General features: G+C 42.0%; 2 protein-coding genes across 2 annotated transcripts in view; one reads left to right on the forward strand and one right to left on the reverse strand.

The window, feature by feature from the left end:
- The window catches only part of LOC146669067 (uncharacterized), a 576,742-nt gene that overhangs the window by 316,000 nt on the left and 236,324 nt on the right, over positions 1 to 24,418 (reverse strand). The window lies entirely within an intron of this gene.
- LOC146669081 (copine-9-like) overlaps positions 1,929 to 24,418 on the forward strand; it is a 217,505-nt gene continuing 195,015 nt past the window's right edge. Inside the window, exons 1-2 of the mRNA XM_085405516.1 lie at positions 1,929 to 2,194; positions 13,411 to 13,451. Coding sequence (XP_085261642.1) covers positions 2,118 to 2,194; positions 13,411 to 13,451 — 118 coding nt within the window. The 5' untranslated portion in view covers positions 1,929 to 2,117. The remainder of the gene's footprint in view (positions 2,195 to 13,410; positions 13,452 to 24,418) is intronic.

Here is a 24,418-nt window from a genome sequence, read left to right on the forward strand (position 1 = left end):
GAGGGTCGCTGGCACAATGCCCCCCTCCTGTTGTAAATGCACCTTAGAACAGCACGCATCAACACCAGATATGAGCAGGCGGAGTGAGGTATGGGGTCTTCAGACACCCCCGTTCTGTTTGACATCGGGGGCGCTGGGAGGAGGAGCCTTCTGGTCGGGATCTGGGCTCTTGGGCTTTGCTGCTGCTGCAGGACCGGGAACGGTCTGCTTGTCTCCACTCCAGAGTAAAGGGAGCCATCTCCTGGGTCTGGGGTGGATTGTCCCTCTGGGGATGATGGTGCCTGGACCTGGGAGTAAAGAGTAGGTGTGTGTGTGTGTGGTGTTCACGTCTGTGTGTCTCCCTGTTGAGTGAGTGCTTAGTATTTGTATTTGTGTGCATGAGGCTGGGAATGCACATTTATGTGTTAGGTCAGGTCTTAGACTCACCTCTGTCAGAACATCTCAGGCCCCTCCTGGTGTGGGGGCCTATCTCCCCCCACCACCACACTGCCAGTGGCTGATACTTGAGCACCCAGCCTCGGCAGGTGGGGGTAAGTACTGGCTCACTCCCAGCGGCTGCTTGGTGGGGCCTGGCCCCCCTGGCTCGGTTGGGCCCCTTCTGGGGTGTGGAGGGGTCTCGGGTCTCTGCCCTGTGCTCAGTTTGTTCTGGCATAGCTGGCTGCCAGCGGCGCCTGCAGGCTCGTCGTCACACCTCCCCATGGTTTCTGCACCACAACCCTGTCCGGGGCTCCCCTCACCTCTTTTCTAGGTGGGTGGCGCGACTGCCCCTGTGGTGGTCCTCCTCGGGCTCTGGGGGGCTCTAGATGTCTAGGGCCTGGATCTCTTGCATGCCTGCTTCATGTCCTGTGGTGCAGGGGCTGTGGCTCCCCCACACAGACAGTTATATGGAGCAACCTTATGAATACAAGTGCACTCAGTTGCTTCCATGTGTTTGGCTGATTAGACACTTGCAGGTGTACCTATTTTAAAATAGCTGATGTAGATGGAGTGTAGATTGCTGTGTGAAGCCAGCAGAAATAAACCTTTATAGCCTGGCATTAAAAATAACTGCTGATTGGGTTTTTTAATGAGAATGAGGTAAGTAATCCATGTCTTCTATCTGTGTTCTTCCAAGAGAACGATGGGTTACTGTGGACATGTCCAACTGTGTCAAAAACACAAGGGCTTGTTTGCCCTTTACTGTGGTGAAAATAAGCCTTCATAGCTGTGAGTTTAATAGAATGTTGTTGGACATTCAAACGAATGGAAAACATACTGTTAACATTTATATGGCTCTGATGTTTGTCTAAATCACTGAACATGCTGGTAGCCAAGCAGTGAAGCAGCTGGTGGCAGTGAGAAGTAACGTCCGGGGAGAGCGGTCACACAACCTGACCACTACAGGCAGGCAATATTTCGTTTGCTGTAACATTTAGTTTTAAATATAATATTAGATTTAACATTTAGTTTTAAATATAAAAAGTTACAAATGTTTTTGTAAAGTTGTAATTTACAAATTGCAAATTAATTTGTAAAAGTGACTCGAAAAAACATGTTTTATAAGGTTTGGAGCTAAATACGGAAAAATGTTGCCGTAAATTTCAGCATGTTTCAGTTTACAAATGGCGCCCTATATGGTTTTGCCTCAGTTTGTTTTAAAAATTTACAGCGATCTGTGTGTATATAAATATAAAACAATCTTATAATGTTCTCGAAAAGGTCTTTCTTTGCATAGGCTCCCTTTTGGGTATTTTTTTTTGGCACAGATCACTTTCCATACAAGATTCCTTGTCGAGCCCAAATACGGCTGAAAGATTTGTGGATGTCTGTCTCCACCTGGCGATGAATTAAGAGGACAGAGGCGCAGAGAAGCTTGAGCATCCGGTTCTGTCAGCTTCGCTCTCTCTCTCTCGCTCTCTCTCGCCGTAAATGAAAGCCTCATCCTCAGGTATGCCTCCTAACCCGATGCGCTCCAGCGGCAACAACAACTACTACTACCGGAGGCGGCCGATTCACACTCTCGGTTTGATGGAACACACACACACAGCCAAAGGAAAGTCTGCGCTGTAATAAAAGTACGAACTTCAGGGACTGAGAACAACTGATTTAAAGAAAATAAATAAAAAATAGCCTCGGCCATGGCGACAATAGGGGATTTCGACCCACTCAACTCCATCGTACCTGCTACAAAGATTGAAATCACCGCTTCTTGCAGGTAAGCCCCGGATCTTTGTGCTCTGACAGATTTAGACATTACTTGATGTTTGTAATTAAAGTCAGTTTTTTTTTCTTCCAGATGTTTTATTTTTTTTATTTTTTATTTTTTTTCCTTCAAAGGAGGAATTTGCATGTGCTGTGGGTGTTTAAGTGCGTGGGGTTGCAGCAACCAACCGTAGCAGGATTTATTCCGAGTGTCTCGGAGAGCTCCGGAGAGTGCAACTCTCAGATCACATGAATACATAGATATTAAATGTACCATCTGTCTAAAAAAGAAAAAGATTCGCACACCAACAGTGTTCAGTGTTCAACAGTGTTCAAAAAAATAAAATAAGTTATGGTCTCTTTCAGTTTTATGTCTTAATTTATAAGCAGGATATCAGAGCACGGAAACTGCGCTCCAGCACTGTTACACAGTAGTTTGTAAATAGTTATTAAAATCTCAATATTTTGGATTTTTAATGAGCCTATAGAGCAAGAGAATAAGATGTAAAAGTATGCAAGGTGCTTAAACGTGGTCAAAGTTTTGATGTGTACTAGGAAGAGGGTCTAAAATCTAAGCGACATAAAAAATGAACGAAACACGTCCGCTGGAGTTCGTGCTGCAGGATGAATGATCTCCTCCCATAGGTTGACTCACGTACAATTCCCCCCACCCCAGCGGAAAAAATGATAGAAAGAGGGACTGGATGAAAAAAAATACTAAAACAACAACATATGCTCACCAAGAAAAAGAAGTCTCACCCCACTGAGTAAAGAAATCTCACCCTTTTAATGTCTTTAACACACAATGTGCTGTGTAGACACATTTTTTTCCTCTAGGTTTTTAGTCATTTTTCTTTCAGATTTTCAAAGTGATGTTGCCATTTTTCATGGAAATCTTAAGGAAATGTCACCTGCCTTGTTTTCAGTCAGCCTCACTGATGTAGTTTAGATGCACATATATGATTTCATAAAATGAACTGAGATAGGCATGTGCTGTAGCCATGACATGTTTTGAAAATGGATTTATGAAATGCAACGTTGACACACATTTAAGCAGGTAAAGATACAAAAGCACCCATTCACCTTTCCATCCTTCCTTCCTTCCTTCCATTTCCATGTATCCATTTAAGGTTGCATGGCCACAGGGCCAGGACAGATAGACAGATATACCATTCGCACTCACAGTTACACTTATGGAAAATTTAGAATGACCACTTAACCTAACTCCATTAATTTCGTGACTTTTCTATAAAATTGGCTGTAAATTCTTAATAAAAGCTGAAAATCTACACTTCAGTCACATCTTAATTGTTTGATTTAAAATCTGCTGTGGTGGTGTACAGAGCCACCGTTGCCAAAGAATATTTAATTGTCCAAAACTGTGTGTTTGAGTAGCTCGCTCATTGTTGACGCACACAGACTTGCTACACGTAACGTTGAATTATGGTCCCAGGCCCTAAGGAGCTCCAACTGCCTGGGCTTCTTGCATATCATTCCTTTTTTATAATCCAATTAATCTTTAATTTCTAGGCAGTTTGCAGGTCCTTGCTCTCCTCCAAATTTAAAAAAAAGAGTTCTGTGGCTGTAGCTTAGGAGGTGAGTCAGTCTGCAGAAGATCAGTGATGGACATCTAGTTCCTCCATTCTGCAAGTCAAAATATCCTTGGACAAGATACTAAACCCTGAGTCCCCCCCTATATTCATCTGTGTGTGTGTGTGTGTGTGCCTTAGGCACTTAGACATAGAATTTCCTTCTTTATTTGCACATAGCACCACCCATAGCAAATATTCACTTTTTGATTATTTGCTTAAAAGCTGACGATCGCCTAATCAGCAATAACAATTATGAACACTATTATTAACACTGCAGGCCTGCAGCACCTTTTCCATATTTAAAATTCCATCGCAGATCAAATTTTGGTGAGCATTAGGTTATTTATGGTTGACGTACATTGAACGCGACATGTGAAACAATCATGAATGGAACAATTTGCAACATTGCATTTGCAGGGAGATGATTATTTATTTAGATGTTAATTTTTACATTTTAAGGAGGAGATATATGAACATACATATGCTATGCTCGTTATAGCACGAAGATTAAAGAAATCAATGAACTAATTGATAATCTGTGCTAGGAAAGGACGAGGGACAGGGTCACCAGTCTGCCACAGGGTCAGGACAGATGTACCATTCACACTGGAACGACAACTTAACCCAACCCCACTAAGTTCATGACTTTGGACTGTGGGAGGAAACCTGGGGAGAACCCAAATAACACGGAGAACACAGAGAACATGCAAACTCTGTGTGCTTGGCACTGTGGGGATCAGGCAAATCTGGTAGCTCTTATTTCATTTGCACTGCCAGAATGTGTCTGCTCTGATTTTGCAAATTGATTTTCACCTGCTTCTCTACGCTAATCATAGCTCGTTATATGCTATGGGTGGGTTTAAAACTGAAGTGTTGGGGAAACCGTGACAGTGAGATTTATGGCTGAGCAACTGGAGACCCTTTGAGTTTGGTCCTGGTTAAAGCCCTTATTCAAAGGCTTTACAAAAAGGAAACACTGACAGATTTTTTTTTAAAAAGTTATGTATGCAGGTCAGCACTCTGTAAAATAAGCCTTCAGTATATTTAATTAAAACTTGAATCCTTCAAGGGAAGCCAAAGTTTTGGGGGACTAACTCTAGTTTTCTCGATATTTGTAAATTGAGTTTTTAAATACTTGTATATGTTAACATCAGAATTTTAATATTAACTGATAAATCCTATGCATCACTTTAAATGTGTCCTTTATTAATTATGAACTGACAGCATGGATATTTTTTGTATTATTTACATTTTTTATTATTATTTGTTTAGGTAAACATAACAGAGAATTGGATGCCTTATAAATATCTGTCTTTTGCATTTCAATTAAGCAAATTTCCTCATCAGAATTAAGTGTCTGACCACTAAGCATCCATGTCTGTTGTTATCCTCAACATATTTTTATAATGACTTTCACTTTCACGACTAGTCTCACTGCTCTTGACTAGCTCCTTTCCAGCAGTAGCCAGCACCACTCTGTGTTAATAGTAAAAGCTAAGAAATGACTGAGTTATGTGATGGTAGCTATCTCATATATTGAGCTGTTTTTGTTCCACAAATCAGTAAAAGCAATTTCAAAAATTGGCATGAAGCCACAGCTGGCTGTCCTTCCTGCATAGATCACCTGTGTCAGACTTTGAAAGAGAAGTTCGTGCATCCTCTCAGACAGCAGCATTTCCATGTCCTAGGTATGCTGTATGCTGATAGTGTCTGAAGACGCTGATCGTGACAAGCTGTTCCTGGACCTCAGTGTCTCTGGGCACCAGCAGTCCAGAGGGTTTAGAAGGGAGCTTTCTCAGCTCCCTGACACTGACAGAATAGGGTTGGCTCAGTGGGCCCCAGAAGGATCCTCACTGCATACAGATCAAGCACACACAGCTGTGAGTAAGGAGACAAGTAAGGGAAGTAAGTCATCAGGAGAGGGAGACTGGGTTTTTGAAAAAGTGAAGTAACCTTGTTGTGGTTAACATTATGGTGCTAAAGCTCTGAGCACCATTCATCAGAACAGGTGACCAATAATGCTGATAAACATCAGTGACCCAACAGGAAACGGTGACTCTCTAAACACAGGGATCCTTAATCATGTTAATCATGGCTGCATTTCATTCAGATGGATCCTTTCTATAGAGTAGCTTGACCTCCTCACAAAATGCTAATTGGCCCCTCAGTAGGTCAGCATTTCCACCAAAGACACCACAGTGACACTGACACAAAGCTGCTTTCACACTGTTTGTGAGATCTCGCAAAAGTTCATCGTAATTTTTTTCTCCCATGTCCCTTGCGGGGGTCCGTAGTAACCCTCTGGGGTCCAGGGTATAATTGGCCATTTTTAACCACTTTTGATGTTCCCTCCACATTTCACCTTTAAAAACTGTTTATTTGCTTTGTTTGGTCTCATTCTTTTCAGCACAACCTCACGTGTCTGAATTTACAGTCATGTTTTCATTTTGACTGTATTAACACAATTGATCTAAAATCAGACAAAAAACATAAAATCAGAGTAGAAAAAGTTATATTTTTACTGTAACAACCACAAACATGTTTATTGAATCATATTTCATAATTGTCAATTTTAAAATCATATGCACAATCTTTGCAAACAACAAGGTTTTTGCAGCCATTTACCTTTTCCCCCCTTTTAAATAACCATTTCAAACTATTTACAGAACAATCAGCTGTTCTGCATTCAATAAGATGCCACACAAATTATTTGTGCCACTGCAATAATTTCTGTCCACTAGAAAGGAGAACATCACACCTGTAAACGTCAGTAAACGTGACGAAACCATTGAGAAAAAACACACGTATATATTGTTGATCATGTCTCTGGTTTTACGCAGCCTATCAACTCAATTTAAAAACTGATATATATCACCTTGTTGGTTTGTCATCTTAAAGCGGTCGTGTGATTGGCTTACCACGACTACTTTATTCTTCCTCAGTCAAACAGCAGCACTCATGCCATTGTTTTGCCCCCTGAGCTCCAGGTGTTGTGCCAAAAAGTGATCGTCGGGCAGAAAGTGATTGCCGCCCGCAGGAGCCATTAGTAATGCCGTTACTTGTAACAGTTATTCCCATCACTGATAATGTGACGTCAATTTTGTACAATATCATTACAGGATAAACCATGGCATGTTTATTGGCTAATGACCTGACAAATTGTTAGCCAATGAGCACGATGTGTGCCTCAGGGAAATTATTTTCCAGCCAATAAGTACAATATAATTCATGAAAGTTTAGAAATGTTGGTGTTTGGCTTGATGTTTCTGATATATTCATAGCTTTTTCTTTTCGAGCACTTAACTTATAAAATATAATCGCTTTGCTTACTCTAACTCTAATATTGTGAATGTGCCTTGCTGCTTGTGCATGTCTCGCCTCAAGCTTTGTCTCAAGTTGTGAATCATAATGACCAACAGCAGTCAGTGCACCATTGTACAAATTGTGTACAAATGCAAACCATCAACCAGAAGTGACATTTTAGTCACCTTAAAAGTTCAGGAAAATTTTGGAGTAGTCCATGTGATGGTACTGAAAATGAGCCTATCAGATCTGCAAACACACACTTAAATCTTAAAGGTGGATGCCAACTCTGGGTCCTCTCGAAACTGCCATCTCTCTGTAGAAGCCAGACCTTTGAACTGAGTCTGATCTGAGCTGCAGCACTACACGCATCCTTCTACCTGAGCCTCTTTCATCTCCCTTTGTCTAAGAAAATCCATACAGGTCTGACTTGCCTGATGTCTTTTGACACATACTTGACATTTGGATGATTTTAAAAAGATTCCATGTAGCACACTGTCTCATTATTGTGTAGATGTCAACACATCTGCAGTAGAGGTTACCTGGAGGTGAAAATGCGACCGTGTTTTTAAAAGACTCTCCTGCTCTTTGACTTGGCTGCTATAAATCTTCAATTAAGTCATCCATGCTTTTAGTATAAAGACAGTTTTGCTCCTTGAGAAACAAATCAGTCTCTACGCACTTGATGTCCCAGCTGATCTATTTTCAGGTGTTGTTTTTTCCGTTGGGATTTCTTTCTCAAACAGCACAACAGTCGTGTTACATCTCAAAGCCACCGCAGCTGGTAATGAGGGGATTGCTTTTCCCATTGAGGTTAAGATGGCTGACACTGGGATTTCTGTTCAAATGGATTAGACATAAGTGAAACGGGGAAATGAGAATCATTGTTTTATGCAGAATGAGTGCATTGATCGGAAAACAGGCAAGTAGCTTCAACTGATTGTTCTAATGCAGTTTAGGTGTTTTTTTATGCTACAGCTGTTTGACGTCTCATTGGCACAAAAATAGAGGAGACCACCCATATTTGTACATTCTGCTAGAGATATGGAAAGAAAGAAGGGCTACAAGAATATGTAAGTATTTTGTTTTCTGTAGTTAAGATTTATGATAAATATATTATGCAAAATTCAAAGGAGCTATGCTTAATCATTAATCACATCATGCTACAATCTAGCAAGAACAGATGAGAAATAAAGTAATTCAACAAAAGTGGAAGTTTTGCCTGCATTTCCCTCGGTATTCCCTTGTGTATTTAAGCCCTGTGTTTTCCTTTGTCCGTTGTTGCGTCGTTCTGTCATGGTTAGCTGTGTGGCAGGCAGGAGGTAGGACCCAAACGCAGGACTCGAGACACGGAAGGATAACCTAAAGAAGGCAGCTTTATTTTGCTGTTCAAAACTCGAACACGAAATACAAGAAAACATAACCAGAAACATAAAACTCAAACCAGAAATCTTAGAGAAACAATAAACCAAAGAATTTAACTTAAACTAGAATTACACATATGAATTCAATTCAGTTTCATTTTCAGAACAGTATATAAAGCACCAATTCACTGTCACCTCGAGATTTATATTGTGTAATATTACAAAGAGTTAATATGGCAGTGTGTTTTTGGTGCTCTTTTCGCTGCAGTCAGTATTCTGACATCACCATAAAAGAGTAATGACACAACATAATTCTGCTGTGTAAACACGCAACTGTGGTTTGACTTGCCACTTGTCACTGACATTATGGAATCTGTGTCTTGAAGAAGAGCTCTGAAAACGACTTGGCCGCAGCACGGTGTCTATGTGTGGAAATGGCTCTGCCAGATGTGTCATTGTGGATGTGGGTCAGAAAGGGAGTCAGACAGTGTTGAGGGACGCTGTGTTTTTTGTCTCTTTTTAAACAAGTGGCTGCCTGCCTGCCACCCAAATGCTGCTCCTTCAGATCCTATTAGACAAGCCTAGTGTGGCAGCCTGCCTGCAGTCTGCAGTGATTACTGCTGGCACAGGATTGCTTGAATGAGACGAGGGAAAATATATGACCTGCGTTCTCTTGCAAGTAAATGACCTATTAACCCCAATACACATTACAAAGTAAACATTTTCTGGTGGCAACAGGAAGACTTTGTTTTCTCCTCAATCAGGTTCATGTTTTATAAGTAACCTATATCTCATGCAGTTATTAGTACTGTTGCCTCATAGCAAGAAAGCACCGGCTTGATGCACGTTCCAGATACCTCGGATGTGGGAGCCAGGGAGCCAGGAAAACAGGATTAGTTTTCTTAGCAAGATTTAGGTATCACTAGCAATGCAGCATAATACTCATTTTTGTGCTTTAAAAAGGCATTCATGTAAAGAGCCTGATCAGTGTATGGCTTATTTACGGTGTTAAAAATACACAACAGTGGCAGTACAGATTAAATGTTCACAGTTTTACTGCTGTTTACCTTCAGTGCCGCCATTTTGGATCACTAACTTGGGGTATGTTGGTCTGCTCTAACTTTCTGAGTGGGAAATCTGATGAAGGGGTGTTCAAAAAAAATCCTACTGGGAACTCCTAATTTCCAACTTCTGACTTATTCAAGAACACACTGTGACACCTGTGGAAAACAGGCTTTATTTCAAGGGACTCGTGTGCTTTTAATGACATGCTGAAAGTCACATGAGCATCTTTTCCAAACTAATTTCTGCAGGAAAAAGGAATCCAAAGGTGCTGTGAGCATCATTTCTCCTTAAACACCATTGAGACCATTTTTTTTCCACATAAAGACTACAATGACTTTCTAAAATGTTTTCTAGAAAAGATTAATTGCAGCAGCAAAAATATAACTCCCACATATAGTCCCTTTAATTCATAGTCCTCCACATTCCACCATTATGGAGTTTTTTCACCTGTTTCTTTGGAGGACATTTTCTGAAATACACAAATGAAACTCTCAACAAGACCACCTGATATTTTACCCAAATCTCTGTTACATGTTTTTTAAAATATGAGACAAAGGAGACAGAGGGACCTCTGGAAAAGTGACCCCGTGAAAACAGAATTAGTGAGCCATTGCAGTTCAAGGACAGTCCTTTGTTAGGACATTAAAGAAGTGCATACTTAGATGTACCATGTAGTAACCCTGGTGCCATCTTGTCCTAGCATTAGTATGTTTAAAATGTTTTTAATTAGATAATTAGTTAATTAGATGGACTGTAATTATTAACTGAAGAGAGAAAAACTCATATCAGCATTAGAAGGTTTAACTGTTCTTTTGAGAGCTGCATCGATGCAGCTCTCAAATGGTGATGGCTGTGCAGTGTGGCTGATGTTGTGATGCTAAAAAGTGACATTGGCAGCACTTTAGGAGTGAAATGCCAGGCAGGTCAGCGAACACGGGGAGCCAGGACTTCTCAGTGGGAGAATGTCAATGTCAGCAGGCGAGGGCTCTGATTGGCAACCCAGCTTCTCTCATATCATGTCCTGAAGGTTTCAAACACAAGGCCACGTTACAAGAAAAAACTTGTCTCTTAAATGAGATTAGTATCTAACAGATGTTAAGCTTCAAAGAAGGGTTCTTTGCTTTCTGAGTAAAAGGATGGATCTAAACAAAGCATGATTCTAGATGCTTGTCTGCTTCTTTAGGATTTTCTGCATTATTATGCGTATTATTGTAGCGTCTTTACCTTACAGTGGAAGCAGCTTGAGATAACTGCTGATTTGGCATTATAGATATAAATAAAACGGTTACCAGTAGTTACTGGTTGTGACTATCTGTGATGAACATGTCAACCCAGCATGTCCCAGTCCAACAGAAGACATATTTGACTAAATGTCTCCTGATCCAGAAAGGCTTGCACTAGTGTGGGGGGTGGGAAAAGAGCCACAGGGCACCTCAATACATCTATGACACTGTGCCACAATGACACTGATGACTATGTTGTTCATGCATTGTTTTTTTGGTGTTTGTGTGTGTGTACATGTTTAGACATCTTTGTGAGGACAGAAAATTGGCATGCTACTGTACTTGTGGGGACCAACAGTCTCTTATGGGGACAAAATGCTGAGGCTCAAAATGTGGTGTTAGTGTCAGGGTTGTAATTAGGTTACGGTCAGGTTTAGGCTGAGGGTTAAATGTAACCAGTTTTCGTGACATGTCCTCACTAAGATGGTAAATGGACTGGTTCTTATACAACTAATTCATTCACCCAATCACACCAGCACTTTTTCTAAGCTGTTAGTGCCTATCTAACATTCACACACATTCACACTCCAACAGATCGGAGAGCAACATGGGGTTAGTATCTTGCCCACGGATATTTGGCATGCAGACTGGGGAAGCCAGGAATCGAACCACCAACCTCCCGATCAGCGGCTGACCTGCTCTACCTCTACAGCCACCCCAAGATATGAAAATGAGTGTGTGTGTGTGTGTGTGTCAGAAGCCACAGCAAGAGCTGACACAAACCAAAGTCGTCAATTAGAATGTAGTTTTTAACAGTTTGACAGGTTTGTTATTAGAAGTGAGAGAAGCTGGTGCAGTGACAGAAAATGAATACTGCTAAGTTACAGTCATCACGTTTGTAGGTAAGCTGTGGCAGCATCAAAGTACTCGCTCAGGTTTAATGGCTCACATCAGGTTAAATTATAGATCGAAGCGTTTTAGCACTGAAGTCTCTAAAAATCTAAAGATCTAAAAGGATGGAACGTGGTTTTGGTAAGGTTTTTAATGCTTGGTTGTTAACAGTTTATTCACAATCACCTAGTTTTACTCCATGTTGGATGGTTAAAAAAGTGAAATCAAGACGTCTAAAAAGTGGTGTGAAGCCAAACCAGCTGCTGTCAGAGAGTGTGTGCTACAAACTGTTGGGATGCCTGCTTGGTAAACAACGATGTGTTTTCTATTACAAAGAAGATGCAACATGTGGGAGCAAAAGTTTTTAAAGGCTTTCTGTTCTTTTGGGATCCTCTTTGAAAGAGTGTGCTATTGTTGACTGAGACTAGACTGAAGCTTGACAAGCTTATTCTCATAGCTCTGCCTATCTATTGACATTTAGCCTGCTACCATCTTGGGCTCATGGTGGAAAAGAATTATATTGCATAGCTATTTAAATGTTGTTGATTGCTTTCCAGGCAAATTGAATGAACAGCATTATGTGTATGGCTTTTTAGGACTACTCGTATTTGTGAATCTTTTATTAGGTTTTCTTGCATCTTGGTACAAACTGAAAGTTCCAGGTTTATCTGGTATCGCTACTCAGTCTGCTTCCCTAGTTAAGGGAGAAAAATGTCCTCCAAAAAAGGCAAAAACCGTAGGATAAAATCATCTGCGTGGGGTACTCGTATGGTTGTTTTATAGCACTACAAGCTGCCACAGTGTGCTGACAGGCGAGGGCTGTTTTACTGATGCCCACACATGCATGTGAACATACTGTATTCAGACACGAACAGAACAGTGTGAACATGCGAGGATGTGTGTGCTCCCCGTAGCCACCCTCATCATCCTGACAGCTCCAAGTCCTCAAGAGGGCAATGTTTCAATCTGTCATCTCCCACATCTCAGCTCTTTATCAAACGCTGTTTGTTATCACAGGCGGTTCTCAGTAAAGTGTCAGGTTGTTAGACGGAAATTGGGTTGTAATCCCGGCAATGATTTGACACACAAGTGTGGCTTTTCGTGTGTGTGTGTGAGATTCATTTTTCTTCCTGCAGGAACAAAATGATGAAGGAAATAGCACGTCTCTAGTGTATGTCCTGCTGTCAGTGTGGTAAAAACCCTGTGCTACATGATCTTAGTTCACTTCAGAATGTATTTAGCTTTTAATTGTTGTCTTTTTCTTTTTACAAAAACCTGATTTGTTTGGTTTCAGATATGTATGCAGTAATATTTCCACTGGAATTAAAGTTTATTTGGATAAATCTTATAGAAGAACTTTACTGAGTCTGTGACAGTTGTAGGCATTTTCACGATATTGTGCAGTTACAGTCAGCCAATTAAGGCATTTGTGTATTGTTGTAATATTTCTTCTACACCCACAAACAAAGAACCATTCACGTGCCTCTATTTTGTAGCATTAGCAGTTTCTTAATCTGACCATAGTTACATTCTTGAAAGCAGAGTTCTCTAAAAGGTGATACTAACATACGACTGCACATATATACAGTACACAGAGTGCACTCTGCTTCTGTTGTAAGAGCCGTCCTTTTTACAGTGCTGAGAGAGAGTTTGAAAGAAAGGACAGCCTTAATGCTTTTTAGAACACGACTATGAACACATGAAATATTTTGTCATGCTGTTAAACTTACCATGAACCATTTGGCCTTGCAGCACTGTGATGCTTCTGTCTTACACACGTTTTTGTTGCAGGAACCTGTTAGACATGGACACCTTCTCCAAGTCAGATCCAGGTAACTGCCTCCTCTCTCACACTGATTCTTCACATTCATCATTCATCTGTGTAATTACTCCTCTGATATGATTTTGTATTCTCTGCTTGGAACTCTTCTGTCTCGTGCAGTGTTTATTAAATCACTACCTTTTGCATGTTAATTCCACACTTAGAGCATCAGTGAGCAGTAACACAGTGACTGTCTCCCACAGCGCTTACACACGCAGAATAGCAACTGACTGAATGAAAACCTGCATCTTGGGATCGAATGGGAAGGACTCTTAATTAAGTTGGTCCTCATTAAGAGTGACTAATCATTGGAGCCTGATTGACACTTTGCAGTTGCTGGGCCCACACATTGAATGTGATTATATTATAGTAACTTTTAGAAACAGCAGCTGCATCTGCAACTTAATGTAACAAAAGAATGGAGGAAAAAAAGCAAAATGCACAAATGCCAAAAAACTAATTGAAAATGAAAGGCTTCACTGGATCTGCTTATCTGTCAATGCACCTTTTCAATCATTGTTTAAGTCAGTCACTCAAGTCAGAAGCTTGAGCGTTCCCTAGTTTAATAGTAATGACCACAGTTTACCAAATAAACATAGTTTCCTATCAACTTCCATAAAATCTAAAGTCCTGCACCCAGAGAAGTCACCCCTTAGTCAAAGAACACGTTTAAGGCACACATTTTACTTTTTAGACCTGGATGCTACATCATTCTTTGATTATGGAGTTTACAGTCAAAAATAAAGAGATCCTGACTGTTTTCTATGCAGACACACGTAGCTTGTAACTTTTTTCTTGCCATCATGCTGGTAGAGGTTGGTCCTGGTTTCATTTGTTCAAAGAAAGCTTGTTTGACCGCATGTTGTCTGTTCAAAGACCGCAGGTCTTTTATCTGCTTAACTGATAATATTCACAACATCTACAGTCTTGACATAATGAAGAAATTGCCCACACCTGTCTGTGAGTAAACTGTCCAATTACTTTTGTTCCCTTTAAAAAAGAGGGTGGCACATGTTAAGTAGCTGAAACTCCTAAACCCTTCATCCAGTTTGAATGTGGATCCCCTCAAATGAAAGTTGAGAGTCTGCACATTATGTCCATAATATAACTATAACTGGAACATGTTTCAGTAAACAGGCAGTGTACGCAGTATGCAGTACAGCCTAATGAAAGACTGATGACTTATAAACACAGATCTGCATGCATTAGTAAACTACAGCCAAGCACATGGTTAAATGTTAGACTAGCTTTGACAACATCATACAAATATTTGTCTGATGAGTGTAATCAGCTATTACACGTTCCTTATATATCTTTGCTTTGGTAAATGGACTGATTCTTATATATATTATATATATTACAACATGCCACATTCAACCAATCACACCCAGTCTCTTCCTTCTGTGCTTTTAAGTGCTTACTAACTAACATTCATACGCTGATGGATGCATTGGAGATCAACTTGGAGTTAGTATCTTGCCCAAGGATACTTGGCATGCAGACTGGAGGAGCCAGGGATCGAACCACCAACCATCCGATCAAATAATAATGAAATAAAATAAACATAAGCAATAATTACGTAAGTTGTAGATGCTATGTTTTCTTTCTGTTAGGGTATAAATGAAAATCATAAATCTCAACCATCAATACAACCACTCTGACCATTCAGAAAATGTTCTTAAAATGTGGAAGAGTGTCACTCCATTGTGCTACAGCAGCACGACAGCATCAAGGTTTACTCTAAGCACCCAGATTTAAACCCACTTAGCGGGCTGCAACTTAAATTTTGACCTATTTAATGTTATATAAATGGCGGCGCGTGTAGACGCAGCGACCTCACGCTCTCCCGAAAATGCGATGTTTTGTTCGTCAAGTAAATGTCTTTCTGCAAGTGTTTCTCGCCAGTCCACGTCGGAATATGTGTACAGTCGTCAGGCTCTCTTACACATTCGGAGAAGCAAGATTTGCCAAGTTTTGAACACTAACGTTGAGATGCTAAGGGAGATAGGACTTCTGCGACAGCCTGCTAGCTGGCCTAGCAACTCACCGGACTCGCCTGCTAACCCTCCCCGGGCAAGGAGGCGTCGAAAGCGGTGCGCTAGGACAAGGAAGCGGGGCAAGCGCGGAGGTGTCCGAGTCAGGCTTGAGGCTAAGCCAACTCGCCCAGCCATACCATCGATCCTCTTAGCCAACGTACGATCTCTGGACAATAAAATGGACAACATACGACTTCTGAGATCAGCGAATCGCAAAGTAAGTGACTGTTGTGTGCTAGTTTTCACCGAGACATGGCTTAATGACAACATTCCGGACTCGGCCATACAACTGGAGCAGCTAGCATGCTACAGAGCCGACAGGGCTCTCGTAGACGGAGGTAAGACCCGAGGTGGCGGGGTCTGTGTTTACATCCGTGACGAGTGGTGTCGGGATGCCACTGTAGTACGCAAACACTGCTCATCACTGGCGGAGTTCATGATCGTGAAGTGTCGCCCTTTCTATTTGCCCAGGGAGGTAAGTTCGATCTTGTTGGTCGCTACCTATATACCTCCATCTAGCAACAACAGCGATAGAAATGCGGCGCTGAACGAACTGTATCAGGCCATCAGTGAGCAACAAACAGCACACCCAGACGGTTTCATCATCCTCGCAGGAGACTTTAATCATGCTGATCTTAAAACTGTTCTCCCAAAGTTTCATCAGCATGTACATTTTCCAACAAGGGGAGACAACATATTGGACTTGGTCTACACACAGGAAAAAGGAGCATACAAAGCCATCCCCCTCCCCCACATCGGCACCTCTGATCACCTCACTGTTATGCTAATGCCAGCATACAGACAGAGAGTGAAGGTCATCAAACCTGTTATGAAAGAGGTAAGAGTGTGGCCACAGGAGGCCACCTCTGCTCTTCAAGACTGCTTTGGGTCAACTGATTGGGACATATTCAAGGAAGCAGCCACCTACAATAACATCATAGACATCGAGGAGTACACAGACACGGTGAGCTCATACATCACCAAATGCATTGATGATGTAACACAGGTGAAAAGTATCACAACTCGAGCCAACCAGAAGCCATGGCTAACAGGAGATGTCCACAGGCTGCTGAAGGCCAGAGACAAGGCCTTCAGAGCTGGGGATGAAATAGGCCTGAGAACAGCGAGAGCCAACCTGTCCCGTGGCATCAGGAAAGCGAAACAGGACTACACACACAAGATAACCTCCCACTTCAATGATAGCAAGGATGCAAGAAGCCTATGGCAAGGCATCCAGGCTATTACAGACTACAAGCCTGTAGCGCGTAGCTGTGAGAGCGACACCACTCTGCTCAACAACCTGAACAGCTTCTTTGCACGATTTGAAGCACAGAACAACACACGCCCACAGAAAACACCACCACCTCCACACGACCAGCCTCTGTGCCTGTCTGCTGCCAGCGTGAAGAGGACACTCATCACCATCAACGCCCGCAAAGCAGCGGGTCCAGATAACATCCCTGGTAGTGTGCTGAAAGACTGCGCAGAGGAGCTGAAGAATGTCTTCACAGACATCTTTAACACCTCCCTGAGGCAAGCCACTGTCCCATCATGCTTCAAGACTGCCACCATCATACCTGTGCCAAAGAAACCATCCCCAGCCTGTTTCAATGACTACCGCCCCGTGGCACTGACACCCATTATTATGAAGTGCTTTGAACGACTAGTCATGTCACACATCAAATCCACCCTACCTCCCACCCTGGACCCACACCAGTTCGCATACAGAGCGAAACGATCCACAGAGGATGCAATCTGCTCTGCCCTCCACCCAGCCCTAACTCATCTGGACAAGAAAGACTCATATGTGAGAATGCTGTTCATAGACTTTAGCTCAGCATTCAACACCATAATACCACAACAACTCATCTGTAAACTGGACAGACTGGGCCTCAGCACCTCCCTCTGCAACTGGCTGCTGGATTTCCTCAGCCAGAGGCCTCAAGTGGTGTGTGTGGGCAACAAGGTCTCAAACAGCATCACCCTGAGCACGGGGGCTCCACAAGGCTGTGTGCTCAGTCCTCTGCTCTTCACCCTGTTGACACATGACTGCACACCAACCTACAGCTCCAACCACCTTGTGAAGTTTGCGGACGACACAACGCTGGTGGGGCTCATCACCAAGGGCGATGAGACCCACTACAGGAAAGAGGTTGAGCTCCTGACCACGTGGTGCAGAGACAACAACCTCCTGCTAAATGTCAGTAAGACCAAGGAGATTATTGTCAACTTCCAGAGAGGCCACACCTGTCACCCCCCATTGACCATCGACGGCGCTGCGGTGGAGAGGGTGAGCAGCACCAAGTTCCTGGGGGTGCACATCAGTGAGGACCTCTCTTGGACCACCAACACAGCATCACTGGCCAAGAAAGCACAACAGCGCCTCTACTTCCTGCGCAAACTCAAGCGGGCAAGTGCTCCACCACCCATCCTGACTACATTCTACAGAGGAACTATTGAAAGTATCCTCTCCAGCTGCATCACTGTGTGGGGCGGTAGCTGCACTGACTATAACAGAAAAGCTCTACAACGCATTGTGAGAACAGCTGAGAGGATAGTTGGTGTACCACTCCCCTCCCTGCAAGACATTTACACCACTCGCCTCACCCGCAAAGCCATCACAATTGTCAACGATGCAACCCACCCCGCGCACTGTCTGTTCAGCCTCCTGCCCTCTGGAAAGAGATACAGAAGTCTCCGCTCCCGCACTACCAGGCTCACCAACAGCTTCATCCACCAGGCTGTGAGACTGCTGAACTCTCTTCCCTCCCGGCTCCCAGCCAGCAGAATCACCAGATTGGCAGAAGTATAGTAGACAGATTGGACTCTACCCCCCCACACTCTCCAACAAGGAAACACTCTCTGAACCAAGAACTGAAAACATTCCTGACTTGCATTGCAATTGCACATACCTGCTGCTATATATATTTTTTTAGTATTCTTTTAGCACTATTTATATTATTATATTACTATTTATTATCTTATTGTTAGGGCTGTTTTTGTTTTTGTTGTGCATCTGCACCTTATTGTTGTCAATGCCTACGCATGGGACAGTGTGAAACGTAATTTCAATTCCTTTGTATGGCAAGTACATTTGAAGAAATTGACAAATAAAAGTATTCTATTCTATTCTATTCTATTGTTATTTACTAGGTACGTAAAAAGCAGACAGGACTCTTATTCACGAGTCAATGTTTCATCTTTACTTGAGTTGTCAAGAACAAAACAGGGAAAAAGGTGATAGAAAAAGCAAGGCTATACTGAGCAACAGTTGAGTAGAAAATCAATTTCAAAGGCTTGGAAGGAGAGAAGAAAAGTGCTGACGAAATGCAGCATGTAAGACAAAAACGAACCTTGGAGTCAAAAGACGCAGACGACATATTTCGTAATATCATTTTTTATTGTCAGTTGCATTGAAGTGTTATGGCTGATGACTCATCAGACTGAAGAGGACACAAGGAAAAACAACTTGGCTTATTAAGTTGCCAAAAACCCCCAACAAAAAACAATCACTACTTGCTGTTGATTGGATTAAACCAATAAGTGGCCTTTCAATCAAACATGGGTTGAAGCATAACATTTTTATTAAAACAGAGAAATTTTGAGTGTTATTAGTTTTTCCTCCTGTGAGAGTTCCACTCACTTCTGTTGTTGAATCTAAGAGAGAAATAATTAAATTCAGTTCAATTCAGTTTTATTTATTTAGTGCCACTTCACAACCTCAGAGCACATGAAAAGCAAGGACCCTACGATACTGGAGGGAAAACCCCAACAGTACTTGACGACAGTGGGAAGGAAGTTCCTTTTAACGGGAAAATACCTCTGCCAGAACCAGGCTCAGTGAGGAAGCTGAGGGATGAAGGGAAAGAGAAAAGGAAAAATGAGAGGACAGTGAGACCAAGATAAAAACAAAACTATGGAGGAGAGAAGAGCCGAGTTGTTGGCATCCCATCAAGGTACCGCACTGAGTTCCCGAGGGTGACCCAATCTTTCACAAATGTTTGTAGAAGCAGCAGTCTGCGGGCCTGGGTTAATTTATACACCTGTGGCCATAAAAGTAATTGGAAAGCACCTGAATTCAGTGATTTGGATGGATTCTGGTAGTATATTGTGGGTCCATTGGGAATCCTACTTCATGTGGAGGGTCATAGCATAGCGGGGGTGCTGGAGCCTATCCCAGCTGTCATAGGGCGAGAGGCGGGGTACAGTTTTCTTTCACTCATGTTGAATCTGAAATCGTTAGCTTACGGGAAGAACTGCAGTATTGCAGAGAATTCTTCACTTTTTCCAACCTTGCATCATTGCTTGAAAACATATGCTGTCAATTTGTCTGACTAGCCAAATCATATGGTAAATGGCCTGCATTTGTATAGCGCTTTTCTAGTCCCTAAGGACCCCAAAGCGCTTCACACTACATTCAGTCATCCACCCATTCACACACACATTCACACACTGGTGATGGCAGCTACATTGTAGCCACAGCCACCCTGGGGCGCACTGACAGAGGCGAGGCTGCCGGACACTGGCGCCACCGGGCCCTCTGACCACCACCAGTAGGCAAACATGGGGTTAGTATCTTGCCCAAAGATATTTGGCATACAGTCAGGAGGCAGCCTGGGATCGAACCACCGACCTTCTGATTAGTGGCTGACCTGCTCTGCCACCTGAGCTACAGCCAATCATATAGTTGAGATTGCTGAGCAGACCCTGTTGACTGTGTCCTATAGATACAATATGTTAATCAAGAGAAATAATGAAGCACTGATGTGCACCCTCTTCCTCAAATTAACAGTGGAACAGCTCAAACTGCCTTAGTGGACATTCCTTTTGGCACTTTTAAGATAAAATCAACTTTTAGTGCTTCTTCCTTGTTATATGAAATTTTGTAGCTTTCAGTTGAGGTTTGTTTGATGTAACATCTCCTAAGACTGCGAAGTGTTGTGTTTACATGCAACCTGACAGTACCAGAGCAGTCTCACTGTTCCCTAACGATAGAAGCCTAATTATCTAATGTGAGATTGTAGATTTGGATCTCTTTCATCAACACAGATTAGAGAATTTTTCCCATCTTGTTTAGACTCAGTAATTACCACAAAGCTCCATGAAGCCAAAGAACCTCAGGTAAACTCTTTGATTTGTGCTAAATGTTGATTCATATGCAAGAAAGAAAATTTAAATGTCATCTGGGATCAACTGTTCTGAACAGGCTGAGCATTTGTCTCGTGTATCATTTTAGAAAGTCAGTGAGAGGAAGGCAGAAAAAAGGTTGCAGGGAGGATTTATTATAATGCATGAATTGAGAAGCAACATATAAATGGGATAATTGACAGAATCTTTATGTCATTGTTTTAATGTTGAAATCATCAGTTAAAGGTACTATCCATTGACTAATCATTTACATTATGATGTGTAACCACAGTGTATATTATTGTACTGAACGACACTGATTTTGAAGGCAAAGAATCAAATACGGTCTCTCCGCAGGCCAGGGCTCCTTTACTGACACAACCCATAGATTAGTCTTTGCTCCTGTGCTGGGTGGGGGTGGAGGGTCGTGCTGGAAGGTAATGATTGTGTCAGACGGGGTCCTGAACTTCAAACTCTTCCTCCCCACTGAGGAAAAGCTAGACTGACAGACCACAATGCCCCCTCAGCTCTTTCATGTCCCTGGTTAGATCCCTCTATCTGACCCGGTCCTCAAACCACAAAAGGACAGTGCAGGTCAGTGTAGACTCATAATGTCACAAAGCACTGGCAGCTAGTGATGAAATGATTGAACCTAATCCACACTTGAACTACTAATATATTTTAATGCTTCTGAGTGGCTGCGAGTAAACAGCTAGTTCCTCATCCATAAATAATTAGAACGAAATTTTGCATGTAACAGGTGAAATTTCCTGTTTATAGAGTATAAACATCTTACTGACAACTCAAGCAACATTTTTAACCAAACATTCATATAGTGCTACAAGTAGCCACATTGGAAACACCAGTCAACATGTATGCCTTTGGACTGAGGGAGGAAGCCTGAATACATGGAAAACATGCAGGCACAGGAAAGAGAGAAGGGCTCAAGCCAGGTTTCAAATCTGGGACAGTGCTAACAGTTATGCTACCATGCTGTCCATGCTTGGACAAAAATTAATGACAGTAATCACAAGTAAGATATCGTATTTTTTATAGTATTTTTCTGAATGTAATCCAACCATTGATTACTCAGCCAATAAATGTAATTGGTCAGATGACTCAGTTGCATAGAAATGCATTTTCTTAGGACACATCTTTGAAAGATTAAAATGGCCTGGCCTGTATTTGTATAGTGCTTTACTAGTCCCTAAGGACCCCAAAGCGCTTTTTACTGTAGAAAAAAATGGGACAATTCTCATTTCAGTGTGAATGACTGTGGCTTCACATTTGTAGAAATACTCCAGTGCAGCAGGAGAAACAACTATTTCATCCGCAGCATGTCTTTATCCTGTCTTCCTTCTCTCACCCCAAATGGTGGCAGCAGATAGCCTCGCCCCTCCCTGAGCCTGGTTCTGCCGGAGGTTTCTTCCTGTTAAAAGGGAGTTTTTCCTTCCCAATGTCACCAAAGTGCTTGCTCATAGGGGGTCATATGATTGTTGGGTTTTTCTCTGAATGTATTATTGTAGGTCTACCTTAAAACATAAAGAACCTTGAGGTGACTGTTATTGTGATTTAGTGATGTATAAATTAAATTGCATTGAACTGAATTGAATTGAAATTTGAGCTACTGAATTTGTAAATTTGCTCACTTCCAGACAAATGATATTTTTTAATTATTATAGTAGTTTCATTTCAATAGAAAGACAGAATATCAACCAAATATCCAGAAAAAAATCCCTAAAACAGTTATAAAAAGATTTGAGTGAAATAAGTGTTTGAGCAAAACTTGACTAAATTCGGCCTCGGGCTAAATATGGGTTGATGAGTGCTCAGTTTTGTTTTGATTTGACCAAAGCATGTTTTCCCCACCCTTCTCTGAATCATGTTCACTGGCAAAATGGGCCTGTAGGTCTATGTTGTTGAGCAGGGGGACCTTGCAAGTGCTGCAAGATTTTAATTAGTTATGGTGTAGTGTGTTAACAATAGTGCAGTTGGTGATTGTAATTGCCATCAAATCATTAAGAAGCTTCCTTCCGTGTAGTTTGGGCTGATCCAGTGTCTTCGTCTTTCTGAAATTTTGCATGGAGCTCCAGACTAAAAAATAAGCCAGTGGTACTTTTCATTTTAGATTTGTGTAGAAAATTTGCTCTGCAGACAAAAATTTATGATACCAGATTCTTGGACACTTGATGTGATTTCAGAATCACAACATTAGGCTGGAGACAAACGATAAACACAAAGGCTGAAACAGTCCAGTAAAATTACACTTCCATGTTTGCCTGTCCTGAGCTCCTTCAGAGGTCAGGCAGCTAGTCTCAGACTCCCAGTGCAAACATTTTAGAATTGCTGCCCTAAATCAAGAACATGCATTGTGTACATGAATGTGGATCATCATCAGCAAGCTTGCTTATGTTGTTCTCTGTCTCCATTTTACTCTTACTCACTTTTTCTGTCTTACCACACCTCTTTCAGACAGGTGAGTGTCCATATATGAATCACTTAGCCAACCGTCCCTAAACTCTCTGCCTCTTGCTTACCATTTCGATCTTTATCAGTTAACACTGTTTTGCTTCCCTTGTTTCATCTGCATTTCCCTTTGGAGAGAAAAGCAGAGAGAATGGGGATGTATGGTTTCCAACACTGACTGGGTTGTGGTTGACTGGCCTCCTGTCCCACTGAAGCAGAAACATGATGATTTCTATACATGGCCTGCTGTTACCATGACCTGCTTTTAAGTGGAAGAGAGAAGAAAAGAAGAGAGGCTGGGGAGAGGAGTGGAGGAGAAGAAGTGAAGTAAAATGGAGAGTAGGGAAGAGTAGAACCACAGGACAGGGGAGGCACAGAGGGGGAGGAAAGAAAGGACATAGGAGGGAATGAGAGAAAGAGGAGGAAAGGGGGAAGGAGAAATGGAAAATCAGTAAATGGAAGGAGGACTTTAACAAAAAGAGACCACAGGGAAAAGGAGAAGAAACTGATTTGGTAGCAAAAGGAAAATGTAGAAGAAAAAGTGGAAAGGACAGAAGAGAAAAAGCAAAGACAGATTTCAAAGAAAATATCTACATAAAGGAGGATGATGAGGGGAAGGAGAGAGAAATGAAGAAAGGAGAGTAGTCAAAGATACATTTATTCATTTATTACTGGACTATACAAGCTCAGATGTATTTGGCAAGATTTTTGCTGGTGTTGAACCCTAATCCAACACAATTGCTTTCACTGCTGCAAACACCTGAGATGAAACCCTTCGGTAACTCCGACTGAGGGACTGTTATTTCTTCCTTCCTCAGGATTGAGGTCATTTCCTTCTCCAACAGCGCTCTCTCTGTGGCATCGAGGGGGGGAGCAGTGCGTGGACACTGTTGAAAGGTGGAGGCTCACAGTAGAAATGTGATGTGTGGCACTTCCTACTTCCTCATTATATAGTCTAAGCAGAGAGGGAAAGAGATAATGACATATCAATAGATGGAAAGGGGATGGAAAAAACAGCCTGTCCCTCTCATTGTGGGCCAGAAAGGGCGCTGTGAGTGCCAGGGCAGCTGCTTCATTTCTCTTTGTCTCTGGTGGCATGCACCTTGAGCTTGGGTGAAAACAAATGTGGTGTATGTGAACACTTCTCTGTCATTCGCATCGGTTAAATAAACTGATCCATTGTGTTTGTTTTGTTAATAAAATCTTTTTAGTGTTTTACTCTTTTACTGTGTTGAGAAGACCCAGCCAGTGAGCAGGTTAGGAGCCTCCCTTCAGCTCATCATTTGGAGAAAATTTCAACACAGTCTGAGCTGTTTGGCAAGTTTTGGTATCCGAAGAAAGCCAGTGG

The sequence above is a fragment of the Rhamphochromis longiceps genome, linkage group LG5, assembly GCF_057381845.1.
Source record: "Rhamphochromis longiceps isolate RC_006_pf linkage group LG5, R_longiceps_female_GT1.1, whole genome shotgun sequence".
NCBI lineage: Eukaryota > Metazoa > Chordata > Actinopteri > Cichliformes > Cichlidae > Rhamphochromis > Rhamphochromis longiceps.